Source organism: Pelobates fuscus, chromosome 4 (assembly GCF_036172605.1).
Source record: "Pelobates fuscus isolate aPelFus1 chromosome 4, aPelFus1.pri, whole genome shotgun sequence".
NCBI classification, from domain to species: domain Eukaryota; kingdom Metazoa; phylum Chordata; class Amphibia; order Anura; family Pelobatidae; genus Pelobates; species Pelobates fuscus.
Genome location: NC_086320.1, coordinates 327,122,662 through 327,137,963, shown reverse-complemented (window position 1 = coordinate 327,137,963; position 15,302 = coordinate 327,122,662). Strand labels below are relative to the sequence as shown.

Sequence of the window (15,302 nt, the reverse complement as noted above, 5' to 3'; positions counted from 1 at the left end):
CTAAAGGTGTCGTCCTTCCTCCCCAGCGGCAGATTATATCACAGGGAGCTGAAGGTGTCGTCCTTCCTCCCCAGCGGCAGGCTGAGTTACAGGGGGCAGAGGTTGTTGTTCCTGCCCCCCAGCAGAAAAGTGATATGCCAGGAAGGCAGTGTGAAGTAAAGGGAGAGGAGAGCAGCGTCCTCCCTCCCCAGCGGCAGTGTGTGTCTCCGGGAGCTGATGGTGTCGTCCATCCTCCCCAGCGGCAGGCTGAGTTACAGGGGGCAGAGGTTGTTGTTCCTGCCCCCCAGCAGCAAAGTGATGTGCCAGGAAGGCAGTGTGAAGTGAAGGGAGAGGAGAGCAGCGTCCTCCCTCCCCAGCGGCAGTGTGTACCCCAGGGAGATGAAGGTGTCGTCCTTCCTCCCCAGCAGCAAAGTGATGTGCCAGGAAGGCAGTGTGAAGCGAAGGGAGAGGAGAGCAGCGTCCTCCCTCCCCAGCGGCAGTGTGTACCCCAGGGAGATGAAGGTGTCATCCTTCCTCCCCAGCGGCAGTGGGTACCCCAGGGAGCAGAAGGTGCCATCCTTTCTCCCCAGCGGCAGTTTGCCATCCAGAGAGAGGAGCTTGTTACACCCTCTCTCCCACGGCAACCTAACCCACCAAGGGGAGCTGTTAAGCCCCACAGCTGTGCAGATGGGACCGTAGTCTCTACACTTACAGCACAAGGGATAGGGACGGTCGGTCCTGTTCCCCAGCCTCAGTGTGATGTATCCAAAGGGGAGACAGTCGGTCTCCCCTTCCGGCAGTCGAGCTGTGCACCTAAAGTGGAGACAGCCAGTCTCCAGCAACCAGGCGCCCACCAGACTACTCCCGTGGTAGTGCTGGCAACAGGACAGAGTACCGCTGGTCTCTGCCCCCTCAGCAACCCACCAAGGCAGCCTACCCGTCTCCCACCCAGCAGTGGTGAAACAACAGAACTTGGACAAAATCCTTCCTCACCCAGATGTAGTAACCGGTTAGTGTGGGTGGGCTGCTCTGTTATTTCTGTTTCGTGGGTGGGTTGCTGGACTAACCAGGGCACTGACCGGCAGAAAGTCAGGTACCCTGTTAGTCTAATTGGCAAAGGGGAGAAATGTGGCGAAACCAGCTTCGCCACTGTGAACTGGAGAGGCCTGGCTGCTAGCCTCCTGCCCTGCGACTACGGCCCATGGACATATTGCTCTATAAACACTATATTTGGGCATGTAATAATTTATATTGCTGCTACTGGCCCTTTAAAATCAGCGATGGACATATTGGGACTTTTGGGACTAATGTCCCTTTAAGACTTTGTAACATATCACAGTAATACTGTCTTAAATATTATGTAGGTATTTATGTGTTCAGTTAACTGGGGATATGTAGAAATGTGTGTTTTCTGTGTTAAATGTATCAGTATGTAATTTTATGTCTTTTACTGTCTTTTTGCAACCATGTGGTTAATGGAGTCTGACTCTAGTCCCAGATAATTGGATTACTTCTCCAATTATCTCCAGGGCAGAAGGGAGGAAGCCGGGATGCATTGTGGGGGATGTTTTACTTCTGTTTGGGCCAGATTGTGCCATGCTGCAAGCCAAGGCCCAAAAGATACTTTTAGTAACTTTTAAACCCCTGGTCGGATCCATGCCATTTTTTAATATGTTGTTCCCCTGAATGGATTGTTTGTGGATATGTATTTTTATGTGAATGTGATGTATGGTTTTAAAGTTATGAAAGTTGTGTAAAAGTATATTTTACTCTGTATGCATAATGGGATTATGTGTCACACTAAGGGGAGGGGATGTGTGGGAGGTAACATCTATGTCATTGGTTCTTTTATGCCTCCCCCTGGGTGTGGCCTGTATGTGTGAGTTGGAAATAAAAGCCAGACTGGGTTTCCCAGTCTAGAGTTCTTGCTTAACCCTCAAAAGCGATGTGTCGTCTCGGTCTTTGGGGGAATGGGATTGTATGCTGACTGCCAAGAGTGTAAGCCGATGTCTGCTTTTCTTGTTCAGCTGTTCCAGTGTTCGTGTGGTTCCAGTCGGGAGAATGGTGTTTGCAGTAGCTGCCTGTGCATCTGGAAAGGGGATTATCGCCTAAACTGGGTTTTATCCTCTTGTAAGTGAAACGGTCCGTTACATACCTAATATGCAGAAATTGAAAAGAGATGCACTCTCAGGTCTTTTATACAAAAAATATTATTTTAATCCAGATGTTAGTTCACATCTAACTTCAGCAACGTTTTGACCCGTTCAGGTCTTTCTCAAGATCTTGAGAAAGACCCGAACGGGTCGAAACGTCGATCAAGTTAGATGTGAACTAACATCTGGATTAAATTAATATTTTTTGTATAAAAGACCTGAGAGTGCATCTCTTTTTAATTTCTGCATATTAGGTATATACTTTATTTAAGTGACAGATCATGTTTTAGAATCCCGTCAACAAGAACATGTAAAATGAAAATTGTGTAAAAGACCCGAGAGTGCATCTCTTTTCAATTTCTGCATTTATTTATTAATGTGGGATTGCACCAGGGCACCATTACCACACAGGAGGAGAAAGGGTGAGTGCCAAGCTATTTACACAATATTATATTTATATATTAAGTGGCAGGTCATGTTTTAGAGTCCCGTCAACAAGAACCTGTGAAATAAAAATTGTGATATATGATATATTCAAGCAGAACAGGAAAGCTTACCTAAACATGCATACCATATAACGGTGCTGATGGCGACAAGTAGATACAACATACAAAATCTGCTGGTCCCAGCAGCACCATTATAACAAATGTTTAGGTAAATGCAGACTTTCTGGTCTTAGTATAATATTGAAGCCCTGACCAAAAACTCTGAGTTTTGTAACCTTCCTTGTCACGGGTGCCTCATTGAAGGCCCTTTATAATCCCTGAAATGCAGAGGATTAATAAGTGGGTTAATATCATAAGTATTTTCACCTTCGTCAGTTGAGTTGAAGTTTGTATATCTAATATCCAATCTAAGTTATAAGTTATTTTATAGAAGGACTATATATTGACTGAAATATAAACTAGGCATTACAGTCACATTTGTCCACAGGTTTTAAATAATGCACTTAAAACACAGACCTGTATTGTGCAATGATATTATTCTTTGCCTTGATAATTTATGTTATTTTCTCAATACTCCGCATGACTTGTCAGCTGGCTAAAAGAAGAAATGATTGAATAATGTATAGGATAAGCTCAGGAGAATAGACATTTGGCCAGTGTAAAAATTAAAGAGTTGTGATAATGGCAAATTCATCTGCTCAGCGTCACAGACTCAAGTCCTCACATGGGATGGCAGAAAGGAAATCTGTGTCTTAGTAAGCTTGTTGGGAGCAGGGACATCACTTTAACTGAGTGAATTCATGCTGTCTGCTTCGTTGATTGTTTTTCTTTCTTTATTTGCCGTTGGTTTACATCATTTTAATAGAGGATTCTCACAGCAATGGAGAGCAAAATTATATTATAAAATCAACAATTTAGTAATGCAAAACCAAGAAAGTGCTTATTCCCAAAACTGCAAACAGGTTGAGCAAACTTTAAAATACTTTTAACAGCTACATTTTAAAACTTTATTTAAAAAAATGCAAATCTTAAAATAAGAATTAATATTTGCTATTTAGACTTGTGCACAAATCCCATGTGCTGAACGAATCAAAGTTAATCGCTAGATTAACCAATCTCTTTATTTGGCAAATCCCAAATGAATCAGTTTGTCCAGTGATCACCAGATTTGCTGAACAGGATTTGTGTAATCTACTGCTATTGTCTTAATCTGATTGCAAATTAGTGATTGTTTAGTATGCAATAGTTATTAACCTTGCCACCAATGGGGTACATTGGCATTGAGGAAGGCTTATGCAATGTATAACCATATACTGTCATATATTGCCACTGTCCACCCACCCACCCAAAAGCGTGCACTTGTTCATCTCCCTTAATAGCCCTCCTCACGCAGTGGCTAGGAGTTTCCAAGCCCTAAGCCACCCCCAGGAATAAACATAATTCTACCTGCCTCCCTTATCATAATAACAGTGAGTGGGGGCAATACTTCTAATACCTGCAAATAAAGATGCCAAATAAGAGGTATCCTGTATTTGGCCAGAATAGAGATACTATGGATTGGGTTGTTGAGCTGCCTCCCCTATTTCACCGACACAGTCGAAGCACTAAACCATCACACAATCAGATTATAGTAAATCGCTTGCCACTGTTCTTTAGATTGACCACACTATTTATTTATGTTGATGATCTATTCTAAACTATTACGTGTTATATTTAATCTTTCATATATGTACTGGAAATTTTGAACGCACATGTTATTGCAGTCAGGAATACACAGAAACGGATACACACTGTCAGATATTTTCAGTCATAAATATATTTATCCAGATAGACACTGTAAGACGCACAGTGTGACAGTATGTCTGCATCGGCCAATGTGTCATTGTGTGGTATTAAATCTCTGCACATATGTGTTTGTGTATCAGTGTGTGTGTGGGCATGTATTTGTGTGTGTGTGTCCATCCAACGAAGCTGCAACTGCAATGTGAGGGTAAGATTTATATATAAGCAAAAAAAAAGGTTATGGTGGAAAAAACCTGTGACTGAAAACCCCTTCCACCGGAAGTCTGTGGATAGTTAAAACAATGTTAAACAAAAATCTGCACACAAGTCAAGCCAATATAGTTGTTTTCCCCACAGAATCTGGGTGAACATATGTAAATTAGTTTACCAAAGAATCACATTTTTGCCTCATTCCATTTTAAATATGGATTAACTTGAGTCTGTGTTTGCTGTACACAACAGCTTTTAAACACAATTTAGGAAAAGATGCAAAGCCAGGGAACCACTCATTTCATTCAGCTATTTAATTGTTAATGCAAATCATCAGTATGAGGTTGGTTACTGGTTTGCTATTGAGGCTTGGTAGTGCTTGGGAAGCAAAAACCTAATAGGTTATGGTGGGGAAAGAATTATGACTTAAACCCCCTTCCACCTGAAGTTTGTGAAGAGTTAATACAATGTTGCATATGCACACCCATAATCCTTTGTGGTAGTAACATCACTGCAAATGTTAGATTTCTGTGGGGAAAAAGTAAGTGTTATGGTTTGATAGGTGTGCAGAGTTGTGTTTAACATTGTATTAACTATATATATATGTATATATATATATATATATATATATATATATATATATATACATATACAGTGTGTATGTAATAATGTCTATTTACAAAACTGTTTTATTATCTTTGTTATTTAGTAAATTCTTTTTAAAACATTTTTTTCTGTCCAACCAAAATATTTTTTTTTTGTTTCTAACAAATGTACTATTCATGCATACTTAGTTGAAAAATACATTAGTTTCTAGGACACCCAAAATACTCAGATAATTTTTTTTCTTTTATTTTTTTTGGCAAACTGGTTTGTAAATACTCATGTCTACTATACTATACTATATTTATTGTAAACATCCTCTAAGAACACACACTGATATCAGTTTTGATTTGAAACACAACAGATTATTATCACAGACATCATCAATAGTCATCACTACTGTAATGTAATCATAAAGTACATTTTCATTTGTCATTGAGCTCACAAGCTTGGCATACCTACAAGATTGTGTCAAAGAGCTGCCATTTTGCCTTAAAGACACCCAGGATCTTCTAGACCAACTTAGAGAACTAGGTCAGAATATTCCAAGTGAATTTCTGTTTGCAACTTTAGACGTTCAGAATTTATATACAGCAATATCACAAGCAGACGGTATTGAAGCTGTCCGCATTAACTTGTCCAAATGTACATCATACAAAGGCCCCCCCATCGAGTTTATTTTGGAATTACTTACTATCGCACTCTCTTGCAACTATTTCAAATTCGAGGGTAATTTTTATTTGCAAACGTCTGGGACCGCTATGGGGGCGGCCATGGCTCCATCATATGCCAACATCTTCATGTCATGGTTTGAACAGCAATATATTTTTTCCACATATGCAAATAAAATACTAAAGTATTTTAGATTTGTGGATGACATCCTTCTCCTATGGACCACTACACATCAGGAACTGGAAGAGATGGTACAACATCTGAATACGTTACCTACTACTATAAAATTTACTCTTAATCACCATTGTGACCAAATCCATTTTTTGGATGTTCTATTGTACAAAAAAACTGGTAAAATTGGCTACACTTTATACCGCAAAGACACAGACAGAAATACCATTCTATCAGCCACCAGTTTTCACCCTCAACATTTAAAAGACTCTTTACCCATTTCTCAGTTCCTCAGAGTCCTACGTTACAATAGTGATACTTCTAACATGAACATCCAGCTGGCAGAAATGAAACAACGTTTTATCGACAGAGGCTATGCCCCCCGCACATTGGAGATTGCTGAACAAAGAGCCAGAGTACGCCTAGATTCCAGTGCCAACACCAAAACCATGAAAACACAATTGTTTCTCCCTATGACCTACCATACAGCAACTACAAAAATAAGAAACACGATATACAGACACTGGGACGTGATACAAGCTGATAAGAATCTCCCTTCAATCTTCCAACAACGTCCCTTGATTAGCTACAAGAGAAACCGTAATCTGAGGGACCTACTAGTTCGCAATGACCCCATTCAATGTTATACTAAGAAAACATGGATCAAAAAGAAGGGCTGTTTTAAGTGCACTGGTTGTGTAACATGCAGCCATATGCTGACCAGCACTTCATTTGCCCATCCACACACGGGCAAACGGATACCGATCAAGCATTACATCACTTGCACGACAGACCATGTCATCTACATGGTGACCTGTCCATGTGGACTATCGTATGTCGGGAAGACAGACCTCACATTACGTGATAGGATGCGGGGTCATCGATCCGGAATAATGACGGCATATAGGGACCAGACCACAGAAAAACCTGTGGCTAAACATTTTTTGGCTATGCAGCACCATCTTCCCACACTTAAATTTATCGGAATTGATCATGTACCTCCTCTTGTCCGTGGTGGTGATCGTTCTAAAATCCTTCTACAGAGAGAATCCTATTGGATCCACTACTTGGACACAGTTACACCCAAGGGACTAAATGAAAACAATGTATATTCAATGTTCCTGTGAGCCTTGTAGTATTAAGATTCCTTCATTTCCATTTTTTCTGTTATATTTTTCATATACTCTTCATTTATTATTTTTTTCATGGGTTTTATTTTTTTTTTTTTATTTCTTTTCACCAGTGGCTTTATGTCAATGATTGGCGGAAGCATGGAGTTTCCTTTTGCTCAGCTCAGGCAGATATTACCGCTACATTCCAGAATTGATGTAGGTAGCAATAATATGCTTCCAGCTTGTTTAGTATATTAACAAATGTTTTTCCTAAAGGCCACTGATTATGGTTTAGATAATCAGGAGTGTCGCGTATGGTTAATCCCTGTGTTTTTATTTACTTTTGGCATTTTGATATGTATAAAGCAAACATACGTTACAATTACTGGCGTAAGCCTGTAACACAGTTTCTTTTTGTTTAAGCTCAGGCGGATACTACTGTCACATACCTGAACTGATGTAGGTAGTAATGATATGCTTATAGCATGTTTAGTATATTAACAAATGATTTCCCTAAAGGCCTCCTATCATGGTTCAGAGAATCAGGAGTGTTGCGTATGGTTAGTCCCTGTGTTTTCATTCACTTGTGGCATTTTGATATGTATACAGCAAACACATGCTATAATTATGATTTTTTGAGGCATCAATCCTTTTGAGGATAATATCTAGAGACAGGTGTCTTTTTAGTTTGTGGCTGGAGTCTAGCTTTCATAAACATTAGACCCATGTTTTTTCTGTTGTTTTTTATATATTACAAGTTTTTCCTTCTGTATACAGCAATCACATGCTATAAGCATGCTATAATTATGATTTTTTGAGGAATCAATCCTTTTGAGGATAATATTTAGAGACAGGTGTCTTTTTAGTTTGTGGCTGGAGTCTAGCTTTCATATACATTAGACCCATGTTGTACTGTTGTTTCTTTATATACTACAAGTTTTTCCTTCTGTATACAGCAATCACATGCTTTTCAGTTCATCGTGTGTCTATATCAGGTACTATGCTAAATTTTCCTACTTGTGGCTTCCAGTCATCTATTTTATTTACTTCTCTTTTCTTTTTCTTTTTTCTGTCTACATGGAATTTCAGATTATTCTATTTGTGGGTAGTTAGATATTTAGTAGGTCGTCCTTCTGATCATCCTAGTCCTCTAGAAAGGAAATATACTCAGATAGTACATGTATACAGTTGAACAAGTCAGTGTCATCTGTGCAGTCCAGTACATACTCATTAGTACTAACATTTTATTAGTACATCTTATAATATGCTTTAGTGCATAGAACATGCAAGATCCAGTACCCTTGCACAAATCTTACATATACAGCAATGTATGAATATATGTTGTTCTCTGCTCTTGATTTTATTTTATTTCATTTTATTTAGGATGTCATGTATATATATTTTCTCACTACTTTGCATTCACTTGGTGGCTACACTTTATCACTTGTGTGTTTTTTTACACCACGCACAGTATTGCACAGCACTGGTTATTGTCTACCAGTGCTCTTTTCTGGCATCAGGGTTAAGTAGACCCTTCAGCAGTTTTCACTTAGTCCTCCCTAATGCTTCACTTGTGCCCGGCATGTAATCATGTTCTGTGTATATTGTTGCCTCGGCAACCACTTTGACTCCGCCCGACGTCCCGATCACGTGACGTCCTATACGGCTTCCAATCACTTCCGGGTTGTAACGGACAGACTCACTCCTCCTCACTTCACCATTGGGTAAGTGCACTTTCTTTTAGATTTGTATTTGATATATAAACACAGTACTGTCATGTACTCTATGATCTTGAAAAAGACCCGGCAGGGTCGAAACGACGATTGATTTTTGTACACTTTTTTTGATGACCAAATAAAGCACCAATTTGTCCACTAATTTGAAGACCTGTGAGTGCATTTTGATTTTTTTCATTTAGGTATATATATATATATATATATATATATATATATATATATACATATACAGTGTGTATGTAATAATGTCTATTTACAAAACTGTTTTATTATCTTTGTTATTTAGTAAATTCTTTTTAAAACATTTTTTTCTGTCCAACCAAAATATTTTTTTTTTGTTTCTAACAAATGTACTATTCATGCATACTTAGTTGAAAAATACATTAGTTTCTAGGACACCCAAAATACTCAGATAATTTTTTTCTTTTATTTTTTTTGGCAAACTGGTTTGTAAATACTCATGTCTACTATACTATACTATATTTATTGTAAACATCCTCTAAGAACACACACTGATATCAGTTTTGATTTGAAACACAACAGATTATTATCACAGACATCATCAATAGTCATCACTACTGTAATGTAATCATAAAGTACATTTTCATTTGTCATTGAGCTCACAAGCTTGGCATATGGGTTTAGAAATTAACGATGATTGGTGATTAAAAATGACAAAAATTAAGTACAATTTTAAGTTTACAATGATTTCTAACTTTTGCAACATTACTGACAGAAAATAATTAAGACATTTTTGAATTGTGATCATGTTAAAAACACACATGTCATACTATATGAAGGTTTGAAAACATTCAAGAGACTCTGCCATCCTAAAATTACCTTACTTCAATCTGTTCCTCTTCTCTTCTCTTCCTCACTCCTAATCTGTTCTTCTTTTCTTCTTTTTGATCATTTTCTCTTAAAATACATAAGGCAAAGAAGGGACTACTTTGCCTTTTTTTTTTTCTACCACTTGACAAAACTTGACAAAGCCTACCTCATTGCAAGACAATAATTATGGAGGCTCTCGCAGTCTTACAGGATGCTCCCTGGGCATCAGTGCTTTACTCTTGTGCATGCAGGAGAATAGAGCATTGGCATGGGTTCCTGGCAGATGAGGTGCCATGAGCTAAAGAAAGAACAAAATCAGTTAGCTATATCTACCCTCCGGTGCACCCTTGGGCCACTGCACACAAAGCAGCAATGTCACTATTTGGGTTTTCTGCAAAAACTCCAAAAGGTGACATAGCCACTTTAACAAATGAAAACAAGTGTTTGATTATGATCGAGGAGGATATCTCAGTAGACTGCTGATTATGTTTTTGGTCACTCACACTACTGCTAGTAGGATGTCTCAACATTCTTGGCTATCCAGACTTCTGTGTGCCATCACTGTCTCTATTTATATTAAACTGTTTGCCTGTTCGCAACGTACTTCTGCCAAAAGCCTTTTTTTTTCTGTTAGCAGTCTTTTGCTTAAAGATGACAGCTAACTTTTTAAAATCAACAGTCAAATAGCTATACTTAACAGTTAATCACATCAAGAGGACTGTAAGGGTGTTGACATTGCATGAGCCAACGTTTTAATGAGAGATGAAGTCTGGATACTCCCCTATACATTTCTCGCTTTTGATTTAGGCTAACTTCAAGCACCCATCTTGAACTGACCTCATCTGAATTGTTTTTTTCAAGTTACTTTTTAAACTCAATTGAAAAAACAGAACCTTGCAAGCAAACCCCATAATAATATGCACAACAGTCATCCTCATCTTCTTAACGAGAAACCAAAGTGCTCTGAACACTGTGCAATATAAATAGATTTCTCCTGCCTGAGAAAATGTTCTTGAAATAACTTAAGTAGTACTTAAGGTATGGAAACAATACATACATCTATGAAGATTAATATTCATTAAACTTTAATGCACATTAAAGAATTTTCCGCCCATTATAAATGAATCAAAAGACTAAATTATACATTCAAATTGGCATAACACGTTTAGAAAAGGAAGACAGAAACTTCATAAATGAGAAAAGATTTATTGGCTAAACTACGAAGATTGATATTTATATGTTTTTAATGAACTGATTTTAGTTCAATTTTCATTTTTTGTTTCTAAAACACAAATAGCAAAAAAAAAATAGAAAAAAAAATAATAAAGATAACTAGTTTAGCTGCACAATTTATGCTGCCCTTCAATATAGTATTGTTCTTATTAATTGCAAATAAGAACACAAATTGTGTAGTTTATTATATTAAATTGATTGTTATATGCATTTATGTATTATGGTGTGCATTGCATTTTTAATTTAGATATAGATCATTTGTTACATGAAACTGCTTCAGTTATAACAAACACTATATATTCGGAAACGTTGAAAATGTTATATTAACAAACCAAAAAAAATAATCTTTAAAACAATGCTACAATAAGGAAAATATTTTCTTAACTTTGCTTGTTGATAGATGTGTGCCTATGAAGGCTTAAGAGTTGACAAATGACTACAGAATAATGGTATCATTGAGAAACTGGAAAACAAATCTCCAGCTTTAGTGACTAGATCTCTTACAAATCATATATATACAAAACAAATTTCATTAAATGTTTTTCCTAATGGATTTTGTCATGATGTCACTTTTTCACCTCACTCCCTTTTCCCTAATAAATTATGGATACACCCAGTATGGTGTGATCTTCTGGCAAAATATCAAGTTATTTTTACAGATGAATCTTTTTTTATCATGAGTAAGCAAAGCACCTGGCCAGAGCTGATTATGATTGATAGGGCAAAAATTCTAGTAGTTCTAGTGTCAACAGACAAGATGATGTCATAGTGATGAACAAAAATACTCTTTTGCAAAAAGTAATACGTTATTTTAGATACAGACAATGACTTGCCAGTGTAAAAATAGATTAAGACGACTATTGTTTAATGTATCACTTTTAACTCTTAACTCTCAAGTCTCAGGTACCAGACTGTTGTTTTCGTGTATTGATTTGTCAAAATAAAAAAAATACAGCAATTGTTAGCTGGTTATTCAAAGTGTGTTTTGACAATTATATAGAGTCTTTTTATTACTATTTTGTTATTTTTCAAAGGTTAATGGTTTGATTTATTCTGTATTTTTTTTTAGGTTTTAACTCATAATTGATGAAAATATAGCTGAACAAAAGATTTTTCTGATTTGACTACTGTATCCTAAAATTTGTAATTCCCTTACCAATATTGCACAATTCCCAGTTAAGTAATTAAAACTCATTCATAACAGAATCTGTAGCCAAATATGTACTTAAAAAATAATTAAATGCTTTACAGTATCCATTGTGGAAGAATCCTTCCATATATTGTGACTATTATCATTGTTTTTTTTTTAATTATTATTATCTTATCAATGTAAAAAAAAGTACTAAACAACATTATAAATGTTTTATGGCAGAGGTCAAATCAAAGTTCTCTTTAAGACTGTGAGAATTGAGCGGCTTCCTGCCATCACCTACTATTTAGCAATAGCAATGATTCTCCTGTGTCAATGTAAAAACATCTGTTAAATGAATTCATTGAGTCAGTCTTAAGCTTTATTATTTTTTTTTTACACCGTCTATAACAGGCCTGACCTAATGAACTTAATTTGTTGACATGTTTCCCTCTGTGTCTTAGTTGATCCCCTTCTCATGTTTCCTTCTACTGTGCTGTTTTCTTGCCAACAGCAGTTCCTGGTGAACCAGCGTATCAACCCATTTCAAATCTTCCAGGCTCAGATGGACACAGTTGGCATGGCAGGATTAGAGAAACATCAGCCTGTTTCAAGAGCTCAGTCTTTTCCTGCTGCTACCACGTTACCTCACCCAGCTTCAGACCAGCCCATCGAGCATGTCTATAAGACTGGTAGGACTCCCTAAAGACCTGGTTTAATAGGCAGGATAAATTCACAGTTCACGTAGGATCAACTGATTTAAATGCCTAGAATACCTCTAGTAGCTGAACAATCATTTTACCCTCACTTTTTCTGGATGTCTCGAGGTTGTGTCGGCATTGTGACAGCCGTTGTAGCTGATAAATCAGAAATTCCGTATTCACAAACTCATAAATTTCTATCATTGAAGGGCTTTGCCAAAATATTAACAGGTGCACTTGTGGGTATTTATAGTCATTTTTGTTTGGCATTCACTTCCCACAGTTCTGTGTTATATACATCTTATTCTACATTACCTATGCAGAAAAAGTAAAAAAAAAAGTAAAAAAAAATATAAATAATCATTTTAAATATAGATAATTTTAAATAAACATGCCAAAATTGATTAACACAGTTTTGCTCAAAGGGAGTAAAATACTAATGATACAATTATTTTCTGCTGGTTTGAAAGGATTCTTTTAGAAAAATAAATTGTTGTTAATTTCAGTAACTGTATAAACCGGTTTAATTGTATAGAATTTTTTTTTTTACAATTGGAAGGTTTTTGATTAAATCTGACTGCTCTTTTTTTTAGCCATTTTTTTTCTGATTGACAGCAAGATGATTTTCCAAGTCAGAACTCTTGTATTTATTATAAATACAAAAGAAAATTGCTTTTTTTAATGACTACTCATATCAAAGTTGTATAAAAAAAAAAAGCACGACTGGGTTTGGTATGACTAAGATAAAAGTGTCTAATTTGGGAAAACAAATTAATAAAAAGAGCTGACACAACCAATTTATCTGCTAAGTCAATGTATTGTTAGTATAACATGGAGAGAATGGGGGCAGTTATTAAAGACAATTTCGTGATGTTCTTTTTCTAATTAATTGGAACAGATGAAACATATGATAGGTGTGATAAAACAAAGTACGCTATTAAATTTCATAGTGTTGCAGAAGTAATAAAATGTTACATACTACAATATTACAACTGTGCTTTGGTGACAGTTCTGATGACAGTGGCTATTTCTTACTGGTAAAAAAAAAATAATAATACAGATACGCAAGCCAGTATTTACTCAACTATTTTATTTATTCATTTGTTTAATTATGTATTTATTTACTAAGACCCAGTCAAATTATATTTAAGTTAGTTTATCAGTTTATGATTTGCAGACTCAGTTATGAATTTAAGCATCATAAAATATAGTCCTCAACCAATTGAATAATATATAATTTTTTGTATGTTCATCTCTTTTACTAAATTGTATAACAATTTTTTTAGACATTGAATTGTTCCATTACCAGTTTTCCTGCATTCAACTTCTTGTGACTTGTATAGTACTAAAAACATGAATTTTATGTCTAGAACATGATTGAAACCTACGATAAGTATATATGTAAAAATATTCTTTATTTTATAGTGCACCTTAATTACACAAATACATTTGCTGTAAATATAATATCTCAATACAGTTATTTTTTTGTTCGTTTTTTTTTAAACGTTTTTTCTTATATGTATTTTACATTCAGTACCTACTTACAAAAAATAATAAAATATTCTATTAAGAATAAATAATTTCAACAATCTGTTTTGCTCGATGCTGACTACGTCTTTATCTACCTTTGTGTACTCAAACCACGGAACAAGGTTATTCACATTTATCATTATTAACGTAATATGTGTAAGATTTAAATAGAAATTAAAAATCATTAAAAATACAAAGAACAGTTGGGACATTAATGATGACGTGTCTTCATTTATTTAGGGTATTCACTAAAATGTGAGTTGTTGGGAGTGGACAACTAACTTGAAAAATCGAGTCTTATATAGTTTTTTATTTTTATTCTTTTTTTGGTAGTGCAGGTGGTAGTTTACAGGCTATGCATGTCATAACGTGGAAATTCAAACATGAAGTGAAACATAACTAGAGTACACATTCCAGTCACATATTGGAAAACAATAATACCCTGCACCATTTATTTTTAAGTCACTTCTTTCTATTCTATGGGTAGGCCATATGGTGTTGTTATCTGGGTTTGCTTTGTGGTAGGGAGCAAGCATACCATGATCATTAACTGTACTGCACCCGAACCTGGATCAGTTTGCTTAGGCACGGTTATATTCGGGGGCTAGGAGATTACTGTCGTACCTCTGAATGGGGTCCCCTATGTGTGTTGTGATTTTCTGGCTTTAGAGGTGGAGGTGTCAGGGTAATAGTAGTCTTAACTGGGTAAAGTCGAGAGTCAAACCCTAACCTGACAGGGTCATGCGGAGAGGTTTCTAGCCATATACGAATTACGTATAACTGAGAAATGCTAAACTGTTCTCATAAATTTAGTAAGGCATAATATGTGGGTCCCTTTCAACTTAAAGTCTAACGAAATAATAACGAAAGCAACAGAACAAAGCAGAAGAACAAAACGTAATAATCATAACATTGGCTGACATATATGCATTAGATATGATGTTATTAGTAATAACAATTGAGCCCGATGGCTCTGCATCATTGCTGCTCAGGTCACCGCTGTTTTCTTTTAGC

General features: G+C 36.3%; 1 protein-coding gene across 1 annotated transcript in view; it reads left to right on the top strand.

Annotated features, from left to right (window-relative positions):
• HDAC9 (histone deacetylase 9) overlaps nt 1-13,120 on the top strand; it is a 581,709-nt gene extending 568,589 nt beyond the window's left edge. Inside the window, exon 14 of the mRNA XM_063452394.1 lies at nt 12,572-13,120. Coding sequence (XP_063308464.1) covers nt 12,572-12,763 — 192 coding nt within the window. The 3' untranslated portion in view covers nt 12,764-13,120. The remainder of the gene's footprint in view (nt 1-12,571) is intronic.
• Nucleotides 13,121-15,302: the final 2,182 nt, after the last annotated feature.